This window comes from Microtus oregoni, unplaced genomic scaffold, assembly GCF_018167655.1.
Source record: "Microtus oregoni isolate MIOR12 unplaced genomic scaffold, Mior012 000005F_ref0000423, whole genome shotgun sequence".
Classification (NCBI taxonomy): domain Eukaryota; kingdom Metazoa; phylum Chordata; class Mammalia; order Rodentia; family Cricetidae; genus Microtus; species Microtus oregoni.
This window is the reverse complement of record NW_024543064.1, coordinates 15,122,544-15,146,254: the sequence shown is the minus strand read 5'-3', so window position 1 is coordinate 15,146,254 and position 23,711 is coordinate 15,122,544. Positions and strand designations below refer to the sequence as shown.

The 23,711-nt window shown below is 40.5% G+C and overlaps 1 protein-coding gene across 20 annotated transcripts in view; it reads left to right on the top strand.

Annotated features, from left to right (window-relative positions):
- Positions 1-23,711, top strand: part of Eif4g3 (eukaryotic translation initiation factor 4 gamma 3) — a 230,594-nt gene that overhangs the window by 126,343 nt on the left and 80,540 nt on the right. For 15 of the 20 annotated variants that reach the window (XM_041652793.1, XM_041652792.1, XM_041652786.1 and 12 more), the window contains 2 exons: positions 3,046-3,154; positions 8,519-9,328. In XM_041652793.1, the coding sequence (XP_041508727.1) occupies positions 3,046-3,154; positions 8,519-9,328 (919 nt within the window). The remainder of the gene's footprint in view (positions 1-3,045; positions 3,155-8,518; positions 9,329-23,711) is intronic. The other 5 variants (XM_041652790.1, XM_041652783.1, XM_041652779.1 and 2 more) reach the window with 1 other exon arrangement.

Genomic DNA, 23,711 nt, shown 5'->3' with positions numbered 1-23,711 from the left:
CCATCCAACTTCTTCCATGTGCTCTTGAATGCTTGTGTGCTCACTTTCCCTCTCTGATTCTGTCTCTCTCTTACACACACACACACACCCCAATAAGACAAAAATATTGAAACAAAAAAACCTGCCTGCCTGCAAATAAAATGGAATCCATTGTGTTGGTCAACTGCTCCTGGACACGAGTCTGCCTTGGAGTTTGTTTGGCGTCACCCAGTATCTCTGACTCTTAAAATATTTGTGAATGTTCCACATAGATCCCTAAGCCCTGAGGGAAAGGGAATTGATGAAGACATCCCATTTAGAGTTGGGTGCTCTAAAATCTCTACATTGTCCACTTGTAGGTCTCTGTTTCTGTTTCATTTCCTATCTGCTGCAAAAAGCAGCTTCTCTGATGAGGGCTGAGTGAAGCACCCATCTATGAGTATAGCAATGTATGTTATTAGGAGTCGATTTGATTGCTTTGTTTAGTAGAATAGTAGTATAGTAGTAGATATTCCCAAAGGAACTATAGTCTCTCTAGTCTCAGGTTCTTGGCTACTTTAGCAGTTTCAGGTATGGGTTCCATCTTACGGAATGGATCTTAAATCCAATACGAAAGTGATTGGTTATTTGTATAGCATTTGTTCCACTATCCACTTTTTGTTGTTGTTGTTTTTGTTTCTGTGTTCAGAGATAGGTTTTGTTTTGTTTTTCCCTGTGTAACAACAGTCTTAGCTGTCCTGGTACTACTAGCTCTATAGATCAGCCTAGCCTCAAACTCACAGAGATATGCCACTGCCTCCTAAATGCTGGGATTAATTAAGGCATGTGCTACCATGCCCAAGTTTCTTTATTTCATTTCATTTTATTTTTTGAAACATGGTTTCATTGAACCTGTAGCTCATGGATTAGGTAATGCTGAACAGTCAGTGAACTTTGAGGATGTATCCACCAGTGGCACCAGCCCCTCCTACCATCACCACCTGAGATTATAGGAATGCTTTCTAGTGCTTTTATTACATGGGCTTTGAGGATTAAAACTCAGGTTCTCAAGTATGGAGGCCAAGGGTCAATGTAAGAAGTCTTCTTCCACCTCATTGTTTTGTGGCTTAGTCTCACTGAACCATTTAGCCAGACTGGCTGACCAATGAGCTCATGAGATCTTGTTGCCTCTACCTTGCCACCCTCTTCCCCTGAGGTTACAGGTGTATGCCCCCACATCCAGGCTTTACACAAGTAATCAGGTCTTTATGTTTATGTGACAGACAACTTTAGTGTCTGATCCATTTCTCTATCTGCCTTTTTTACGACGCTTGTTTCTAGATCTGTTAGGGGTTAGCATGCTCGCCCATGCCAGAGACCTGGGATCTGTTTCCCAGCTATGGCACAATCAGAGTGTATACACACCTATCACCCTAACTGGAAGTTGAGACGTGGACTGCTTGAGTTCAGGACTTTAGAACCAACCTCGGCAGTATACCAAGAGTTTGTTTCCAATTAGTGAATAGCAGTTGCTCCATTCATACTGTTTTAAAGTCCTTAGTCACAGAGTTCTTTGTGCTAGAGAGATTTACTGTTTACTGTCTTGAGCTGTTTATTCCTATTTTGTCAACTTGGGTTTTAGTTCCTGATCTTCAGGGCAGTTGATATAGTGGATATTTTCTTTCTTTCAGATAATCAACACATTGTGCAAAACTTTCTTCCCTGTGTAGTAAATTGCTTAATAAGCACCAAATAACTTGTCTTTCCTTTTCTCCTTATCTGCTTTTAGCCCATAGAATTGAACAAAATCAACATTTTTAGCTTTGGTTTGAGGCCTTCCTAATTTCTTATTTAACATAATGTTTTCCCCGAAAATAAGAATTCTGGATAATTGTGGTAGTTGGCATTTATTTCTCTGTAGTTCAAAATAAAACTAGTGACTTTGTATCTTTCAATATAATTTTTGTAGCCATCATTGATAAATAATTGTGCAATGTGAACAGTTTCATGGCCTAATACATGTGCAAAATTGTAGCATCATCTCCTTTTTTATATTTTCCCCTTACACATATAGCTGTATATAGACAGTATCTAATCATTTGTTACCTATTTTAAACAATGTTTTCCATTTATATTTCCTTTAGGAAGTTTAAGGCAGACATTGAACTGAAAATATTTTTTACTAGCCCTCACATTTGAGTGGCCCTGTTGCCCTAAACATCCTCCTATTTTAATCACCCTGCACTGCTCCCTTCTTACATAGAGCAGTGCGGGGCTTCTGTGGCAGTCCTTGTAGAATTCAGTTCATGATACTGGGCTGTCAGAAATGGGCCTTAGCTCTCCAAGGAGAGACACTGCTTTCTTTTGTGGCTGTCGTGTGACCCTCAGGCCCCAATGGGGTACAGATGAGTGTGTCTGTACTTTCTTGTTAATTCTGTTCCCTCTAAGTTGCACAATGACTGTAGCTTCCTCGACTTGCTTGCTCCAATTTTGATAGGCGTTTTTTAGTCCCAGAGAATGGCATAGTGCAAAATGAGAGTATCTCATCATCCTGAGAAGCCAAAGACTTTACTTTGGTTTCAGATTCTTTGAAGCGTCTCCAAAGCTGCAGCTATTGCGATGGTGGAAGTGCCTTGAGTTGCCCATTAATGTTCGTCTGAGATTTCAGTGGCATTACTGGGTTTAAAAGTCTTCATGTTCTCAGTTTGCCCTGCTTTGGGCACATGAAGTGAAGCTGACCAAAACTTTTTTGTTAGTCTGGGAGAACGTTGATTTGTTCCACTGTGGCATCCTGTTCCATTGGCAGCCATTACTGCTAGAAGTCAGTGAGTGCTTGAAAGGAACCCTGGAGTGGATGTGCGGATGCCTGTGCTGTCTGCTCTTGCTGTGGTTAATAGTAATCATCTCTTTTCCTCCCCTCCCTGCCCTTGCTTTTATTCAATTGCCCTGTGTTACCTCCCCACCCTGCTTTTCTTTTAATTTTGTGACCTCTTCCTCTCTGTGTCTCCCCTCCTTGCTTGAGTTCCATGTTGCTAGTTTTTATGTTCATGCGCTCATTATCACCCTTTTTTGTACTTCAAATCCCAGCAGCTGCCCAGCCAGGTCCCCGAGCACAGCCCTGTGGTATATGGGACTGTGGAGAGCGCTCATCTTGCTGCCAGCACCCCTGTTACTGCAGCTAGCGACCAGAAGCAAGGTTTGTGTATGACTGTTTCCTTCCTTTATCTTTAGTTTCTTTTATTAAGTATATTGATCTTGGTGTTTCATCAAATACCTGAGAATTACTCAGATACCTGCTCAGCAGCAAATCTAAGATGGAAAGTATACTTTTAGGAAACTAGGGGGAAGGATCTTACATTGCACCTGCCTCGCGCTTGGTATCTATGTGTAAGTAACTGCCTAGCTTGTTTGCTTTTTTTTTTAACAAAGTTTGTGTGGGGAGATTAATGAAAGCATTTCTCTCATATACTTTACAAAAACAGCACAAATCATATTTTTAGGGGATGTTGCTATTTCTTATAGAAGATAACATATCTCTAGGGCACCAAACCCCATTAGAGAACAAGCAATTGGAGCTCTGGAAGCAGACACAGGCAGCTGTGACGTCCTGCTAAAGCCTCTCACCTGTACTTTCCATTTTCTTCACTGGTGGGCAAATCTCCCACCTGCTGCCAGGATGCGGGAACCCTACTGTGGTGCTCTGACCAGGGGAAGGAGCTGCCAGCTGTTTGTTAAGAACAAATATAGTGTTTTTTGGCATAGAAACATGAACGTTAAAGGAAATTTTCTCTTTCCTGAGAACTAGGTCTTAGCTGTCCCTTCGCTGAAGTCAGCACTAGTTCTCAGGAGGGAGCAGGGAGCAGGGAGCGGGGAGCAGGGGGCAGGGGGCAGGGAGCATGTTCTCTCTTCTTGCTTCACTCTCCAGTGAGGAGAGACCATTCTGTGCTGACCGCTTTCATCCAAGTCTCTTCTACTAGAGCTAGTTAATTTTAAATATATTTTTTAAACATAATTGTTTAAAAGATACTTGGGATTGTCCTTAAGATAAAAATACTTTAACAGGAGCTAGAGAGATGGCTCAGAGGTTAAGAGCACTGGCTGCTCTTCCAGAGGACTTGAGTTCAATTCCTAACAACCACATGGTAACCCACAAACATTTGTAATGAGATCTGGTGCCCTCTTCTGGAATACAGGCATATATACAGGCAGAACAGTGTATTCATAATAAATAAATAAATCTTAAAAAAAAGAAATATTTTAACAGATATTTTTAATTTTAGCATGGTTCCATTTTTATTTTTTAAGAGGGTTTGTTTCACAAATTAATTACACAAAAGTTTGAAATGTGGACTTTTAAATTGATCTAATTTGTGGTGTTTTTTTCCCATTTGTTGGTGGGTTTATTTAAATAGTCTTCACACTGTAGCTTGGGCTAGCCTAGAACTTGCTCTGTAGTGCAAGCTGCCTTTAAACCCTGAGTCTCCTGCCTCAGGCTTCTGAGTGCTAAGGATAGGCACCTCTCCAGTTCAGAGTTTGTCAACAAGATGAAAAGATAATGTGAAATACAAGACACAACACACACCCGTGAGTATTGACAAGTGGCATTAAAACTTTTGTAAGATTTTAACCCAAAAAGAAGTAAACCCTTAGGTGGCATGCTTCGGAAGGCTGTTGGGTACATCACTGGCAGAACTATATAAGGCTCATGGGAGCTTGATGCTGAATTGTAGCAGAGGCTGTTGTTAGTCGAGGGAAACTATTTTTTTGTCTCAAAAACTTCAAACAGGGTCTGGTTTGAAGCTAGATTGTTTGGGAATGAGATAGAATCCAAACTGCTGTCAGACTGTGGTCCTGCTGGCTGGCTCTGGGGTGCTAGGACTTTGTAGCCGTGTGCTGCCACAGCTGGCTGCGAAACACTAGCAGCAAACATCTTGCTTGATTTTTTTTTTTTACATTTAATAACAATTACTTTTTAGGAGCTTTGCTTTAAAATTTTAGTGCACTCTTGTACAAATGTAATCTATTCTTTTTAGAATTATGCTGGCCAAATTAAGCATGTCCGTGCACAAGTCTGTTAAATACATCTTCCTTGCATACTTCGACTTCAGGAAGGTTTTTGATAGCATTTGGAGGAAAGGACTTTGGGAAACAAAGAGATTCTATAGGTACCCAGAGACAATTATAAGAATACTAGAAAATGCCTATAAAGATACCTTTGCATCCATTAAAGTCTAGAGAACCAAGTGATCAGTTTAAGACTATCGTAGGAGTGTTGCAGGGATGCATCCCCACCACTGCTCTTTACTATATCCCTGGAAATAATAATAGCAGGAATTAATAATAGCCCAGGAGAATGAGGAGACAGGTGTGCATTAGGTTGTGAGCGAATCAATAACTTGCATTTCGCCGACGATAAAGCTCTACTTGCTGAAAGTCCCAATGAGTTGCAAGAGTGGTGGAAGTAAGTTAAAACCTTGTATGAAAGTAAACATTGAGAAGACTGAGATACATCCCATGGGAAGGGCACACAAGGATTTTAACATTGTAATAAAAAGTCAGAACCTCAAGCAAACAGTCAGCTTTGTCTGTCTGGGAGGAAACATCAGTTCAAAGGAGGGAATTATTTCAAATGTTAAGAGATGGATAGGGATAGGGAGGGCTGCATTCCAGGCACTAGAAAAGGTTTGGTCAGCAAGAGACATAACAACAACAACAAAATTACAAGAATATGAGACACTTGTCTTCAGCTGTCTTCTTTACAACTCGAAACCTGGACAATGAAACGCTCCACAGATAGCACCTGAATGTGCTTGAGATGGCATTTCTCGGGGATTCTAAGCATCACATGAAGAGACAGGCTACACAATGATGACATTAAGTAACATCTCCATCTGTAGAAGGAAGGGACTTCCAACGGCGCTTGAGGTGAATGACGGCAGATACCTGAAGATTGCACTGCTTGGAGGAGTACACAGGATAAGATAAAGAGGAAGGCCCAAAAAACGCTGGATAGATAGCATAAAAGAAAGACTGTGGAACACCTGGAGAACCTCCATAAACGGGTTACCCGTGCATGCGTAAGCATTGCAGGGGCATAAATAAAGAGGATGCTTACTTCATCCACAGCTGCGCTCAGCTATAAACCATCCACACAGCACGCTGAATAATGATCATCTGGACCTTCATGCTAAGTTTTTAAAAATACATGTTTTTGACATTTTCAAGAAGGGAAGATGTAAAATCCCCTCAGGTTTCTTATTTTGCTTTGTTTCGTTTGCTTAGAGGAAATTTGAATTAAATTAAATTAAAGCCTTTTGATCTGACTTGATATAGATATGGGTGGATTGGCAAATGTTTGAGACTGCCCTGAAAGTCAGAGATCCGCCTGCCTCTGCCTCCCGAGTGCTGGAATTAAAGGCTTGTGCCACCACCACCTGGTGATTCTTTCTAGGAGAAGAAAGTATGGAGGAATGCACTCATTTACTTAAAAGAGTTGTAAGTTGACACACAGCTTTGGGCAGAAGCAGGCAGATTTCTGTCTTGGAGGCCAGCCTTTTATACATACGTAGTTCCAGGCTTGGGGCTGCACAGGGAGACTGCATTGTCACTGTTCTTACCAATGGACATGCCACTACTGAGGGTTTGCACTGGGTAACAGAATGTCCCATCTCACTGCTTTTATTTTTTCATGAGCCTTTCCACCCTGCTTGGAAAAATGGGCTTTTCAAATCAAACTTAAACCATTTGCTAGTCAAACAATTGTCTCTATCCTGGTAGGTGCTTTTAAGAAATGAAGAACAATGTATGCAGGCTGTTGAACTCAGTTTCTGCTAGGTGCTTAATAAATGCCAACTGCCATTAGTAATCTGGTCTCTCAGAATTCTTTTACATGAGCAGCTGAATGGCTAACAAGTCAAATGTTAAAGACAGATGTACTATTTCCCTTTTGTTTAGCATTTTATAAAGATAAACAATAGTTCACATTTGTTTCTAAAGAGAAAAACTATTAAATGCATTAAGATATTTATCAGTGTTTCTCTCTGACAGCACGCATAGCTAGGGCACTTTCTGTTTCCTGAGGGAGATGCTTCCTTTAGTCAGGTGTGTTGAAACAAGGGTAAAACACTCTCTACAGTCTGTTGAAGTAATTTTTGGAGACATTCCCTTTGCATTCAGAAACTGTATGCACTTACCCAGCTGTTAGCTCTGTTGGGCTCTGTTAGCATTCATGGCATGTCTGTTCCTCAGGTGGAGGATGCTTGTTATTCTTGGTCTCTGCCTAATAAATGACCATGGCACCTTTTTAGCGATCACAAAATGGGAGTTACTCAGAGCTGTAATAAATGTATATCTGTTAAACAAGATGCACAGAGAGCACACTCATATAATGAACACTTATGGTTCCCATGTATTTTTTGGTTTCTGCCCTGATAGCTTAATCTGAGAGATTTGACAGTGAGCACTTACTGCTCTTTACAGTTATGACTCTTTTAGATGCCTTAGCTTCCATGCCCGTCACTTAAGTGAATTCCAAAGCTATGAATGCATTGACCTTAGCGTGGTAATATGTTCTGTTTTGATATGGGTAGCCATGGTCTCATTCACAGACATCACTGCCATGTAGTCACGTTTGGGATACAGCATTGAAAGGAAAGTCTCTTAGCCTTGTCTTACAAGAGAGCTGGAAGTTTAGGGAAGCCCACGCGGCAGTGTCAGGGAGCTGCTCTCCCTTTGATTCTCAAGTCATTGGCTTGGCAAGAGATAGTCAACGTTGATTAGTATTTCTTTTTGTTGTACTTGTGGTACTTTTATGGTTTTCATTTCCTCCTGTCTTGATCTTACTTTTTCTGAACACAGATTGTTTTTATATATTTCCCGCATAGAGATGTCCAGTGTTCTTTTTCTCAGATTGATTTATGTGATTGTTAACTTTGGAACGGCTTACTTAAACAATTGATTCTGTTTCCACACCGCTGTTGTTTTGGTTAGAAGCTGTTCTGAGAAATGGAAGTGAGTTTTGAAACTATCTTCCATGTTCAGGTGCTTGATGTCATTGGTCATTAAAATGGAGTTTATAACAAGTTCTTAATTATTTGCCTTTAAATTGGTATGGCCAGACAGTTGTGTGCTTTTAATAGTCACAGGGAATAAAATACAGAAGAGATAAAAGTTTTACTGTAAAAAGTGGTTGAACTTGGCTGGATAGGGTGGCACATGCCTGTAATCCCAGCATTCCATAGGCAAGAGGATCATGAGCACAGGGTACCTAGTAAGACTGTGTCACAATGGGAAAGATTTAACTTTAGTTTTTATGAGTCTTCCTTGTGTGCTCGTTTGTGACTCATCATTTGGGGACCTGATTCCCTCTTTTCCTTGAAAATAAGTGTCTGGTGACCTGGAGACGAAGTACTAGTAAGCGTGGCTAGAAACAAACAGGACAGTATTTTTGGAGTCTAATACTTTAGTCTCTGTTTTGCTGCCTGTGAACTTGGTCTAAGGTAGTACTGTGTCATCTGCGATTCAAAATCATTCTTAAAATTCTTTATTTCTTTTTCCTCAGAAGAAAAACCAAAACCAGATCCAGTGTTCCAGTCTCCTTCCACAGTCCTTCGGCTTGTCCTTAGTGGGGAGAAGAAAGAGCAAGCAGGCCAAGTGCCTGAGACTACTGCAGGAGGGCCTACCCCAGAGCCTCCTCGGATTTCATCACCTGCCACCCTTCCTCCACTTCCTTCCCCCACTTCCGCTGCCCTGAGCAGCCAGCCACTATTCACTACTGTTCTCCAGGACAAATGTGAACATCCTCCCTCAAAAGAAGATGCACTTCCTGTACCCAGCCCCACATCTTGCACAGCTACATCAGCCCCTTCACTAACAGATGACAATGATATATGCAAGAACCCCTGTAGTGTAGCACCTCACAATCTTGAGCTGATTTCTAGTACTAATCTAATTAATGAAATGAATGGAGTTGGTGAAAAATTGCCAGCCAAGGAAAGCATTGTGGACATGGTAAAACAGGAAGTGCTGCCATTGACTCTTGAATTGGAGATTCTGCAATATCCCCAGGAAGAAATGAAAGTGGAGTGTACCGCAACTCCTGTTACCCCTTCCACGCTGCCTTCCTTTTCACCAGCTCTTCCAACTCCCCCAACTTCTCCTCCTTGCACTCCTGTCATTTCTGCCTGCTCTGCTCGTTCTCCTGTTGCTGCCCCTGTGGTCCAGAGAGTTGCTGAAGAGGGAGAGAACATAAGGACTTGCCTTGGAGAGGATGGAAATGAGACTCTGAACAAAACGGAGGCAAAAGTAGTTGGGAAAGCAGAAGAGATTGTGGATTCTCAGAACTTAAATTCAAGAAGGAGCCCTGCCCCAGGTAAGCCGTTTTGCCCTTAATGATTTTATGCTTGCTGACCATGAAGAAGAGACAGTGATGGAGTTATTTTTTAATTGGCTACTTTCCTTGACTTCCAGAAACATCGAATGAATGCAGAAATTCCTAGTCTGATTTCTTCAGTGGTATGCTTGTTTTTTAGTACAGCCTGCAAAAGAGTTACTCCATTGTCTAAAAATGCAAATGAGAGTTCCCAAATATACTAATTGCCTCCAAGGTATATGTCTCTATACATGTTGAGTTGTTGTTGTTTTGTTTTGTTTTTAAACTCATTTCCTCAAGAGTTTCGTTGTTACTTTGAAGCTGGCATGGAAACCAGCGTGGTCTGTAGCTCCCAATCCTGTCTTGACCAGTCCACAACTAAATGTCTGCCATGAAGAGCTGTTGGGGGAAAGAGCCCTCAGGACACCACAGGTTCCAGCTGCTCTGTTTGTTAGATACTTGAATCTTTTTCACTGGCTTTGAGTGATAGTGTGCACTTGTAATCCTAGCACTCAGGAATCGGGGCAGGAAGTCCGGTCACCCTCGAACTTGAGGCTACCCTCTCTACAAAGTGACTTCTGGCCTATCAGGACGGTATACCACTCCTGCCTTAAGTTTTTTTTTTTTTTTTAATAAAGACTTATTTATTATGTTTACAATGTTCTGCCTGCATGTATCCCTGCAGGCCAGAAGTTGGCACCAGATTTTATTACAGATGGTTGTGACACATGGTTGTGAGCCACCATGTGGTTGCTGGGAATTGAACTCAGGACCTGTGGAAGAACAATCAGTGCTCTTAACCACTGAGCCATCTCTCCAGCCCCCTGCCTTAAGTTTTTCTATATTTGTTTTTATTCTGAAACTCTTACAGTCTTCACCAACTCTTTTTTAATGTAGTATCACCTAGGTCTGATGATTGGATTTAATTTTTATCAATTAAAAAATGTTAAGATTACTTTATGAGTATAAGGTCTGCCTGCATATATGTATGTGTGCCACATGCATGCGTGTGATGAGATGATGTCACCGAGTTACAGATGGTTGTGAACTGCCGTGTAGGTGCAGCCAATCCTCCTTACCACTGAGACATTTCTCCAGCCTGAAATTGTTATCAAACACCAAAGTTTCCCTGGCACTTCCCACTTGACTGGCAGCTCAGAATATATAAGTGCTGACTTATCTGAGTCGCACAATCGTCCTCTGCAGCTCTGCCCTAGGCTGTGTGGTTTGTGCTCTGTGCACTTGGCAGTTGAACCACTTTCCTTAGAACAGTGGGTTCATATGGGCTATGAATATGCCCTGTGGTTGATAGGCACTTCTTTTGGTTATCAGCAATTCCCAGTGCTGAAAAGTCAGGTGCCACTTGGTTTGTCCTGACTGATTAATAGATAAACTTGGTAAAAGTGGACCTTGTACTCCATTGCCTTGTTCCAGGTGGGGGTCGTAGGTGCATCAGGATGCTGCAGTTCTGCATAATTGGGGTTAAAGAATGACTGCCCACATAAAGTGAAAATTGTTTGTGTCTGTCTTTCTAGACTCAAACAAGTGTCAGAGAGTAGCCAGATGTTTTTATGCTGATTGAACTTGATCACCAAACCCTTTGCTAATTGGGTATTCCTTTGTGGTCTTGGGAATCTTTATGCTGGCTTTTGGCTTTTTGAGACAGTGTCTCATGAAGCCCAAACTACCCTCAGACTCATTGTGTAATTGATGATGACTTTATAAACTCCTGATCCTCCTGCCACAGATCTATTGCTATCATACCTTCTTCTAGACAGCCTAATATAATTTCTTTGTCTTTAAATGATGCCCAGCTTTCCACTGCTGTCTTCACCCTGTACAGAAGCCACAGCACTGTTTCTAAGGATTTTAAAGCACAAACGTGTTTCTTTTAGTATATGATTAAATACAGCTTCTCTTGGTTTTGATTAAACTTCAGCAGTAATGTGTGGAGGTAAATAACAGAAACACCTGAGCCATAGCCTTTTTCATTCCTTTGCCCTGAGTTTGTGTTTCTTCATTCAGAAAATTGTTAAAGTAACATGTGTTGACAGTCCTGGAGCCGTTTGTCCCAATGAATTACACAGAGGTCTACTACATTAATTATAAACTGGTTGGCCTATTAGTTCAGGCTTCCTATTAACTAATTCTTACATCTTAAATTGACCCATTATTCTTGCCTGTGTTAGCCACAGGGCTTGGTACCTTTATCAGTGAAGTGTTCTCATCTTGCTTCCTCTTTGTCTGTAGACTGAGCTTTCTCTTCCCAGAATTCTGTTCTCATTGCCCTATCTCTATTTCCTGCCGAGTCGCCCCGCTTATACTTCCTGCCTTGCTACTGGCCAATCAGCGTTTTATTAAAATACAAGTGACAAAACTTTACTAAGTACAAGACCATTGTCCCACAGCAAAAGTGTGTTACTTCTCAGTGTATGCCTGCTGAGCGGTCTGTCAGTTATTTGATAATACCTCAGTGACATCACACGGAACAAGTGAAATTGATACCTTTTCGGAAAAAAATTGGAAACAAGACACTGAAACACTTTACTGTTGGCTGGCTTGAAACTACTGTGTAGGCCAAACTGGCTTTGAACTCACAGAGATCTGCCTGCCTCTGCTTCCTAAGTACTTTGATCAAAGCTGTGTGCACTACCAGGACCAGGACTGAAAAATCTTGCATTGCAACATCTTCTAGAATATTCCCTATGGAGATGTGACTTTGATTAAAGGTTTTTGTACACATTATGTCATTTTAACATTACAATAAGCACAGTAAGCTGGCATCTGCTCTGCTTCAGAAGAAACCAGACCTTTGAAAATGTTTTCATTTTCATAAAACATGGTTTCATTTCTAGGAAATATCCAGAACAAAGTGGAATGCTTGTCAGGGGTTGGGAAAGCAAACAGCTGGACAGGAACTCTAATGTCTTAGGGGAGCAATGGCTTGGCAGTTTGGGAAATAGGTTGCTATAGTTCCATCATTATTGACTACCTGAAGTACAGCCCCAGATTTTATGGTTCCCAAACAATTCTTACTGGTACTAGTTACATCTCACTAAATCTGAGAGCCTTGTCTTGAGGTAGCTGCTGAGTATTCTAAAGCCACCAACACTCAGTGACATCACAAATGAGGAACCTGGATGGGCCAGGAAAGCAGCCTTGGAAGTGGTCCTTGTGCTCAAACCCAGAAAGGCAGTGTTTGGAGAAATAATGCCCAGCTTCCTGTGCATGCAACGGGTCCTTGTGTCGTTTTGCTTTTTGTTGAGCCATTTTCTCTTGAGCCAGCTCCCTCTTCAGCCTTTATTACTTTCTATGTATGCATCTGTTGATCATCCCTGCATCCCACATATCTTCCTTAGAGTATGTTATTGTATTCCTCTGTGACCAAGAGCCTGTGTCCAAATTTCTCTTTTTTTCTTCGCAGACATGTATTTTCTTGAAATGTATTTTCGCAGAAAAATCTTCCATATGAAATATGCCAGAACCTCAAGGATGTTAGTAACCATGTTGCCTACCTTCCACCCAACTATTTTGTATAATTGGTTTCACATGTATATATTCTTAGTTATGTGTGTGTACATACATAATTTTTATATTTTGTCATATTTGATTTATATATTTAATTTAGAGTGAATAGGAGAGAGAAGTCAGGGACAACTTTCCATGAGTTGGTTCTCTCCTATCACTATGGGTTCAGGTGCTCAAGCTCAATTCAGCAGGCTTCACTGCAAGCCCCTCAGGTCAGATTTTCATATAAATGGATTGCAGAAAATGTTTACTTTCTTAGATTCATAATTTAATACTGTTGGTTTAACAATCATTTGAGCAGCTCTAATTGCAGTAAGTGGTACTGACATTCTCTGCATGTCTAGTGACGGAGCACAGGCCTCCTGACAGCTGTTGGCACATGTTCTTGTTGTTAGGTGCTGGGCTGGACCTGGAGTCCTGTGTATGCAGTCATGTGCTTGCCTCCCGAGTAGTGCCTCCGGCCTCGGTGTTTAGTTTTAAATAAGTTAGAATACCTTTTTGGCTACATCTTCTTACTCACAATTTAGAGCAGGGGGAAATATACTCAAATTTTGTATTGTCAGAAAATGCCAAGAATCCTGGTGGCCTAATTATGACCATTATTAAATCCTCACTCATGTCACTTTATAGTATATCTGGGATTAAATTGAGTAATAACCTCATTTTATTTTTTTAGGTGGTTTTCATTTGCATGTAACATATTAATCTTCTGACCTTTGACCTCCAGAAGAGACTGGCGTTCCTTTCCTCTGAGTGGTTTTCTGTAGAGACAAGTGTGTAAATTCCAGGAAGGACAAGGTGAAGAGCCACAGGAGTTTCGGGCTTGTGAAGCTTCATTTGACTGAAGGTCTTTGCAGCCTCCACGTTGTAGGCCCCAGAACTTAGATGAGCAAATGGGACATTTTTCCATGTTCCCAGGAATCCTCTCATTCAGAGATGAAGAGCATTGTAGAGGGAAAGCTAGTTATTTGTCTTGGAGTCTCTTCTCTGAGTTATAAGTTGGTGCTGTCAAGATCCATATATCTGCATCTGTACTAGATTTACCTTAAGCTGCAGTCAGTTTGATGATGGTAAAAGAAGCACAGAAGTACTTAGTCGAAGAATCTGTGAAGTCCTGTAATAATATGTAGACTTCGCCAAATGTCTCGCTGCTATGATCTGTGTTCTCACTGGTGACAAAGTCACTCAATGGGCTGCTCTTTGCTAAGTGTGCTGTAGCAAACTTTTCATTTGCTTATTGATTTGACATATGTGTATCAGCCAACAGACAAAACATTCCTCACTCTGTTCTCCTTTGCTGCACTTCCTGTCCCATCTTCCACAAGTTACAGAGCGGAAGAGACGAAGTGCAGCTGGAATTCTAAGGAACTTTCACAGGAGCAAAGCAAAGTTGTGAGATACATGGGAAGGACAAGGGTTTGTAGTTAAAACCTTTGGGCTTCCTTCCCATGCCATCTTTTACTTCCTAGGTTATTCTTTGTGCAATATAGTTTCCTTGCTCTAAAACTGTGCTGAACAAATTCTAGCTGGGTGGCACAAAGACTTAAGTGGCCACTGCCCTAGATGTGCTTTTGATTGTTGGTTTATTTGTTCCTGCATCTTCAGTAAGCATCTGTATTAGACGTGATCAATAAAATAAATCCTTTTCCATTAAAATGCTTAAACTCATATAACACACTTAATCTTTGTGAAGAATAGCAAGGACACAATGAAGTGTGGTGAACATTTTGGCACAATAGAGCAGAAAATGGATCTGATACCAAATAGAAGCTAAATTTTGAGCTTATGTGAAGGGTCTTGAAGAGGGGTCCTAAGTCAAGTACCTTGGTGGTTTCACTTTTGTAAAAGTAAATTCATTTCAGAATTAGTTCCTTTAAAACTGTAAAAAACTACAAGAGGCCAGTCATCTGAAATTGTTACTTGAAACAGTCCTAAGGTGGAGAGCAGAACGTGGCGCCTGGTAGGAAAGTAGGCTGAAGGACGTCGTGATTAACTCTGCGGATGTCACAGCTAATTCTGAGGATAGAGATGAATAAGGACATTGAATTCAGACAGTTCAGACACCCAAACAGATGCAGAAACATTGTGTGAAATGAAAGGTTAACGCCAATCTCAGCCATGTAGCCAACAGAGTCTGGGGAAACAGCCAGAGTTGCCAGACAGATAGACGGAATGGGCTGAATGACGCAAGAGAGAGGCTCAGAAGCCTGTGTGAGTTCCTCATGCTGCTGCTGTCCCGGGCTGCAGGCCATCGATGCAGCAGTGACCAGCTGCTCATGCTGGAGTCCAGTTTGATGACGGGTGACTAACCGCTACAGTGGCAGTCCTATGGCCCTATCATGGCCTGGAGCCCAGCAACTGTGCTTCAGGCACACTGAGGGACTGAGGTCAGCTTCTAGAAAGTCCATGCTGAGCTGGCGCGGCATTTCTGCTATCAGTTCTCTCTGAGTATGTACCAGTGGCCTCCGGCCTCCTTTCTTCTGTCTTTATTCTGTTCAGTCACATGATGTGAGCTCTCTAACTGCTTATTCTGTGTCAAAATTACATTAACCTTTTTGGCCTTTATATTTGCTTTATAAATAAATTGCCCTACACAATTTTGGATCAGAGGAAAAATGAGATTGTTTATACATTTAATTTTTCTTTATAACTAAGTACATTTGCGATTTCCTATGGAGTAATTTTAAATTGGCTAAATACAAATTGTACACATTTTCATCACTACATCAGTTACCTAAAACAACAACACGTTTGGATGAACCACACGGCCTGTTTCCAGGAGCAGCAGGAAGGCAGACTGTTTGAAATGGATGTTAATACAGCAGTTGTGGCAATTCAGGGACGTGAGCTTTCCATGACACAGATTGATGAGTTCCAAAGCGGCACCCCCAGAGTACAAGCAAGGGCGCTGGTACAAAACACACCTGGTTTATTATCAAGTCTTTAAGTGCAGGTCGGGACTTTGAGGATAAATCACCAAACCACCTGGGTTTGGTCAGAACAGATAACATAGAAAAAAATGAGAATCTGATGATTTCTGCTGTAAGAGCTGAACCGTGTCAAAGGCTTACTGCGCTTAGAATTCTAATTTAGTTCTGAATACAAAATAGCTGAATTCAATCATAATTGTGCAAGGGTGAGTGAAATGCCTCTGTGTAAGCCTGGAGATCTGAGTTAGAGCCGCAGAACCCACACAGATAGGCTAAGAGAGAATCACACAGGCAAATTTTTAAAGTTATTAACTTTGTGTTCTTGGAAATAGAAATCATGTTTCTCTGTCTGTTCCACACATTTTTGTTGCCGTTCTGTGGGACACACCCACTTCCCACACCTTGATAAGTTGGTTTCTCTTTGTTTTTCATGTACCTAAATCCCTCCTCCCAAAATAAGAAATAAGCTGTCTGATCATCTACTAATGAAAATTAGGAGAAAATTTTTCTTTCTTTTTGAACCAGGTTCTCACATGAACTCACTGTGTAAGTGAAGGCTAGTTTTTATTTAGTTGGTAGACTGACAAGTTCCTTCTCTATACTCCACTGAATGCTGGAATTAACAACGTGTACCATCAGTTATCAAATAGTGTCTACCTGAGTTTTATTGGGAGTTTTCAGGTATTTTAGTATTTTGTTAAAATGTTAAACAGTTGGTCAATATTGTGTCAATCAGATGCCCCCTTTTTCAGTTTTGTGTCATGACAGTTGTCTCCTGAGGGTAGCTGACACCCGTTACAGCACACCATATCATGTCCGTTCTGCTGTCCATCAGGGTAGCCCTGTCAACAACGGAAACGAACCTACTATTGGGCTTCCCCTAGGAAGGTTTGTTAATATCCTTTCTTTTTGATCTCATAATCTGTAACTAGAACAGAATAGTAGCTCGCCCACCCAGCAGTTTTTTCTGGGAGGTGTGCTTCCTGGCTTAGATGCAGGATTTCAGTGTAGCCTGAGTTGGCTTTGGGCTTGCTCTCCTCAGCCTTCTAAGTGTTGCAGTTAAATATGACATGGCCTCCCCTGGCTTTTTCAGGGGCTAAGTCTTCCCCCCAGTTGTCGCTGCTGTGTGTAGGACAGAAGCACTTGTCCTTCTCAGTTTCCCTGATGGCATAGTTTTCAAAGGTAGCACATACTCACTAGAGAAACCTCTGAATAAAGTTATAGCTACTAGAATTGAGTATTTTGTCCTGCCAAAAAGGACATCAGTAGACAAGAAATAAAAATTACGTATACAGAACAGTTGCCAGTGAAAAGAAAATCAAACTAAGATTTCATAGGAGATATAAATAATAAATTGTCTTACTCCTTAAGGGAAATAAATGAATTGCATATTCGATATTTGACATAACTAGTAAATTTACAGAAAAAGGATGTAGTTATAAAAATAGGAAAGATTATCATCCTCCCTCCCCCCTCCCAATACAATATCTCTACCTCTAGCTGTCCAGAACTGTTCTACTAGCCTTAACCTACAGATCTGCCTGCATTTGCCTCCAGAGTGCTGCTATTAACCATGCCCGGTGCCCTCATTTTCTAATATTTTTTATTTAATAACTTTTTTATGGAATACTTGTGAGAATAGAAGAAAAAGAAGCATCATATGTGAGCTAGAATATAAATTTAAATTTTGGTGAAAATATGTGGCAATATAGTAAATATATAAGGGGAAAGCTATGTTTAATTTTGTTGCTACATTCTCAGGAGTAACAGTATCATTGGAGGAGTATTTGTGTGCATCTGTGCACGTGCATGTAGTTTGTGTGTGGCTTTGTAGCAAAAAAAACTTCAACCCAGAAAGTCTTGAAGAAAGAATGGTGTATACAGCTTGGACAGGGTGGCGCATTCTTTTAATTCCAGCACTTGGGAGGCAGAGGCAGGCAGATCTATGGGAGTTCGAGGCCAGCCTGGTCTACAAGAACTAGTTCATGACAGGCACCAAAGCTACAGAGAAACCCTGTCTCAAAAAAAAAAAAAAAGCCGGTGTATACAAAAGAGGGGGTCAGATACCTCTCTCAGAGCTGGGATTGCAGGTGTTTGTGCTGTGCCTGGCCTGATACGTAGATTTTGAGATCTAAACTCAGTGCTGCAGGTTTGCACAAGCAAGTGTTCTTAACCACCAAGTTGTCTCTCCAGCCCCAGGGGGCATTTTCTTAAGTGAACAGGAAGCTTGCACAGTCATTATTGCAGTGTATAAATGTGCTTGTCTGTTTTGATTATGTAGAGGAGTCTGGGCAGGAAGATAGTTAAATACACCCAAGACTTCTATACTGTAGACAAAGTTCACCGTGGCAGGAGCAGGCGTTAGTTGAGATAGGCATTACTGTTATGGTTATTTGTTCTAGTTGACATTTTTGTCATTTAATAAAGATCTATCTATCTATCTATCTATTTATTATGTATACGATGTTCTGTCTGCACACCAGAAGAGGGCACCAGATCTCATCATAGATGGTTGTGAGCTACCATGTGGTTGTGGTTGCCGGGAATTAAATTCAGGACCTCTGGAAGAACAGCCAGTACTTTTAATCGCTGAGCCATCTTACCAGCCATTACAACAAAAATTTTAAAGCAACAGAAATCAAAGGAAATTGGACCAAGGTGTCTGGGTGCCTACTACTTGATGCACAGACTCTTTCTTTTCATAAAAGGAAATCCACTGTCTGTGAGCATGCTGTTAGGTTTCACGCATGCAATGTTTTATGAACCACTCAGACTCCCGAACACTGTCATTTGAAATATAGTTGTGATATGATGTTTACATAAAACTACTTCACATATTTAATTTTCACAACCATTTACTCTTGTTAGGCAATCTAACATCAAGAACATGGCCATATTTATTACCTTGACGTGCTTGCTTGCCCAGAAGACCCAAGTTTCGATCCCAAACAAGCCAGGCATCCCAGAGATGCCTACAACTCTAGCTCCAAGGAATTCAGCCACCTGTTGTTGCATGCAAATACACACACATGAGCTTGTACACAACAGACACAAACACACACAAATGGAAATAATTTCTTTTAGCTAGATGATGGTGTATTATGCCTTTAATCTCAGCAGTTGGGAGGCAGAGGTGGGTAGTTCTCTGAGTTTGAGGCCAGCCTGGTGTATAGAGCAAGTTCCAGGACAGCCAGGGCCACACAGAAAAATCCTGTCTTTGGGGTGGAAGTGGGGGGGGGGGATGCTGCTTCTTTACATTTCATAAATCCCTGCAGTTTCAGTTTTATTAACATTTTTAATTCTGTAAGTTATCTATGATGTTAGGTATGTTAGTAATCAAGGCCCTATGTCCATTTACCTCATTGTGTACTACATGTTTCAGGATTTTCTAATTTCTTCTCATTGCCCTAGCACCATAACCCAGTCTCTGAGGTGAGACGTCAGTGATTCTATGCATGTGCCTCCATGCCTGACTGTGGATCCTTTACTCACGTTAGCACTGCACGGGCATGATTAGCAGGGGTATGTGCTAAGTCTTCACGTCAGATATTGTTAAGTTCCTCATTCCATTGGTTGTTTGCTCATTGGTTGGTTTGTTGGTTTAGTTTATTTTGATTTTTTTAAGTTCTGAGTTTTGTTTTTTTGTTTGTTTGTTTGTTTCCTGTGTGTGTATTTGTATATAAACAAATACCCTGCTTTACCGCAGAGTTCCTGGTCACTTTAAGCTCCATAGCAGGAACTTGCCTGGTTAAAAAAAAAAAAAAAAGTAAGACAAGACCTAGTTGATTTTCATTCAGTTGAAGCTTAACTGACATCTGGTAATTTGGGGGCTTATCATCTTCAGTATAGTGTTTTTTTTACTTATGTAAGTCACTGTCTCAGCAGTGTTTTAAAGTATAATGTGTAAGTCTCCTACCTTTTATCGTGTCAGAAACCCTGCTTGTGCATGCCTGTGTGGGTACAGGTAGGTACACGTACATGCCAGTACCATTGGAGCTTGAATTTAAATGCATTTGCGTGATACATGTAGGCAGACTTTACCTGTCCTGCCTGCTAGCCCCCAAATAACCACACAGAGATTAATTATGAAAGCTTGGTCCAAAAACTTAGACTTGTTTCTAACTAGCTTTTATAATTTCACCCATTTTTGTCCATTTACTCTCTGCCTCATGGGTTTCTTCCTTTATTCTTTCCATATTGCTTTCCTGCTTCCTCTATGTCTGGCCTCTGCCCTTCTTTCCTGTGTTCTCTCTGCCCTGAAAATCTTGCCTGGCTATTCACCATTTAGCTTTCTATTAAACCAGTCACAATAAAATATCTTCACATAAAGAGATATTCCACATTTCCCCATTTTATCTAATTAAAGAGGAAAGGTTTTAACTCTTTGCATAATAAAACTATAAATAATTATAACAATTATCAGGTCAGAATTATATTTACCATGTTCAGTCCATTTGTATTTGGCAGTTTTGAAGAAAATATTACACTCTTTATCCTGTTTTGGTGAATCCAAAGTTTTATACCTAGTTTACCTTCTATTATTATCATTATTAAAGAAAACTATATGTATAGCTATCTAGTCTTCCATTCGACCAAAGACCTCAGAAGGATATACTATTGCCTGTGTGAACAGAAAGTGCACTGCAAGCCACTTTCAAAACCACATAGATATTTGGCTGATGGGACAGTCACCCAGTGTTTCTCAATAATGTTGGGGCATATATCTTTAGCCTACAGGCTTATGATATCTGACATACCTTTCTGTGAAGCAGGAATTTTTGAAGGACTGTCCTACTCTGTCTTAGCAAAGTTTGGCAGTCTCTTTCTTTTGTGTTCTGCTTGTCCAGTTTGAAAACTGTCAGCCTTTCGTGGCAAGGGCAGTTTTTTGCCTGAAAGGATGGATTTTTGCCATAATGAAAGAAACTCCATATGGAGGTTACTTGAAATCCATCATTCTTTTATGGCTTAGATTGGTGCCTCCGGGAGCATACATGTCTCATTGTCAAGAAAAGCCTGTTATTAAAGCATTTTATTTATTTATTTATTTATTTTGGTTTTTTGAGACAGGGTTTCTCTGTGGTTTTTGGAGCCTATCCTGGAACTAGCTCTGTAGACGAGGCTGGTCTCGAACTCACAGAGATCCGCCTGCCTCTGCCTCCCGAGTGCTGGGATTAAAGGCGTGCGCCACCACCGCCCGGCCTATTAAAGCTTTTTAAATACCGTATTCTATAGGCTTTTGAAGTGATTGTAGATCACCTATCTATATCTCTATATAACCTTGAAAACATACCTAACATGCCTATAAGTTTGATAGTTTTAGATCACTAACTACTAACCTGTATTTATTATCCTAAATATCTTTCAGTGCCTAAAACATTGCATAACCTTTTAAAAGGAGCTACATAGGTACAATACCTTAAACAAGAATGAATATATATATATATGTATAATATATATGTATAATATATATATGTATAGTATATATGTATAATATATATATGTGTAATATATATAATATATATATATTATACAGTATACAAAATAACCTGGAACCAAATAGAAGACCCAGATATCAATCCACACATCTTCGAATTTCTGATCTTTGATAAAGAAGCAAAAAAATATCAAATGGAAAAAAGAAAGCATATTTAACAAGTGGTGCTGGCATAACTGGATATCAACATGTAGAAGGATGAAAATAGACCCATATCTATCACCATGCACAAAACTCAAGTCCAGATGGATCAAAGACCTCAACATAAAGCCAGCAACAGTGAACTTTATAGAAGAGAAAGTGGAGCTGGGCGGTGGTGGCGCACGCCTTTAATCCCAGCACTTGGGAGGCAGAGGCAGGCAGATCTCTGTGAGTTTGAGGCCAGCCTGGTCTACAAGAGCTAGTTCTGGGACGGGCTCTAAAGCCACAGAGAAACCTGTCTCGAAAAACCAAAAAAAAAAAAACAAAAAAAATTTAGAAGAGAAGGTGGAAAATACACTTGAACGCGTTGGCACAGGGAATCACTTCCTAAATATAACCCCAGCAGCACAGACACTGAAACAATAAATGGGACCTCCTGAAACTGAAAAGCTTCTGTAAAGCAAAGGACACGGTCAACAAGACAAAACGACAGCCTACAGAATGGGAAAAGATCTTTACTAACACCACATCAGACAGAGGTCTCATCTCCAAAATATACAAAGAACTCAAGAAATTGGTCACCAAAAGATCACATAATCCAATAGAACAATGGAGTACAGACCTAAACAGAGAACTCTCAACAGAGGAATCTAAAATGGCTGAAAGACACTTAAGGAAATGTTCAACATCCTTAGTCATCAGAGAAATGCAATTCAAAACAACTCTGAGATTCCATCTTATATCTGTAAGAATGGCCAAGATCAAAAACACTGATGACAACTTATGCTAGAGAGGTTGTGGGGAAAAGGTAACACTTCTGCATTGCTGGTGGGAATGCAAGCTGGTACAACCCCTTTGGATATCAGTGTGGTGATTTCTCAGAAAATTAGGAAACAACCTTCCTCAAGACCCAGTAATACCACTTTTGGGTATATATCCAAAGGATGCTCAATCGTGCCACAAGGACATGTGCTCAACTATGTTCATAGTAGCTTTCTTCGTCATAGCCAGAACTTGGAAACTACCTAAATGCCCCTTGACTCAAGAATGGATAAGGAAAATGTGGTACATTTACACAATGGAGTACTACACAGCAGAAAAAAGTAACGACAGCTTGAATTCTGCAGGAAAATGGATGGAGCTAAAAAAACATTTTTTTGATTGAGGTAACCCATGCACAGAAAGACAATTATCACATGTACTCACTCAAAGGTGGTTTTTAAACATGAAGCAAAGAAAGCCAGCCTACAAACCACAATCTTAGAGAACTTAGACAACAATGCAGACACTAAAAGAGACTTACATAGATCTAATCTACATGGGAAGTAGAAAAAGACAAGGTCTCCTGAGTAAATTGGGAGCATGGGGACCTTGGAGGAGGATTGAGGCAGAGAAAAATGTAGAGATCAATAAATAAAAACCGTAATTTTTATTACTGTAGAGACGTCCATAACAGTGTCAAATATTTGAGACTAGTGATTGTGTAAGTGTAGACTCAATAATCTACCTCTTTATTCCTTCATTTCTGTACTATATCCTTTATTTCAGGAAATTCTTGAGTCTGACTTCTTCGGCTTTTTTCTATAATGTGATCAGTAATAGCTTGTAAAACCAGCCACACTCTCCCCTCAAAAAAAAAAAAAAATATCCCAAACATCTATAACCCATTGAATGACCATTAGCCATCTACTCCACCTCTTGGGAATGTGGGTCTCTTGTTCTCTAGACTGCTTTCTGTTGCCCGGGAGTGCTGGTATCTTTAGGAGCCCCTGGGAAAATTGGGATAATGGTTAAGTCCTGGTATAGTTTGCTATATTATTTGTTGTTCAGTCTCTGTGCAATGGGAAAGTGCAGGGCTTATTGGAAGCCCTGGCTAAAGTGGTCTGTGAGGCTACTCAGCCAGCAGCCATGTGGTTACTGGGAATTTAACTCACAACCTGTGGAAGAGCACCCGGTGCTCTTAACCACTGAGCCATCTCTCCAGCCCCATACTTAAGACATTTTTAAAATATATAGGTTCTTTTAATTTTCCGGTTTCCATAATCCAGTGTCTCTCAGCAGCTGTTTTGTTGTTGTTTTCTTTTGGGTTTTTTTTGTACATTATATATAAAAATTCAAAGTTAAGCCATCATATAGGATCCAAATTCCTTGTACATTTTCCATCCATACGTGGCCTTTTTTTAAATCACTTTACTCTCTCTTTAAAGACTTTATTATTTTTAATATGACTGTCTATACCCACTTGCTTATTTTTAAGCTTACACACATGGTTAAACACATTGTAACCTAT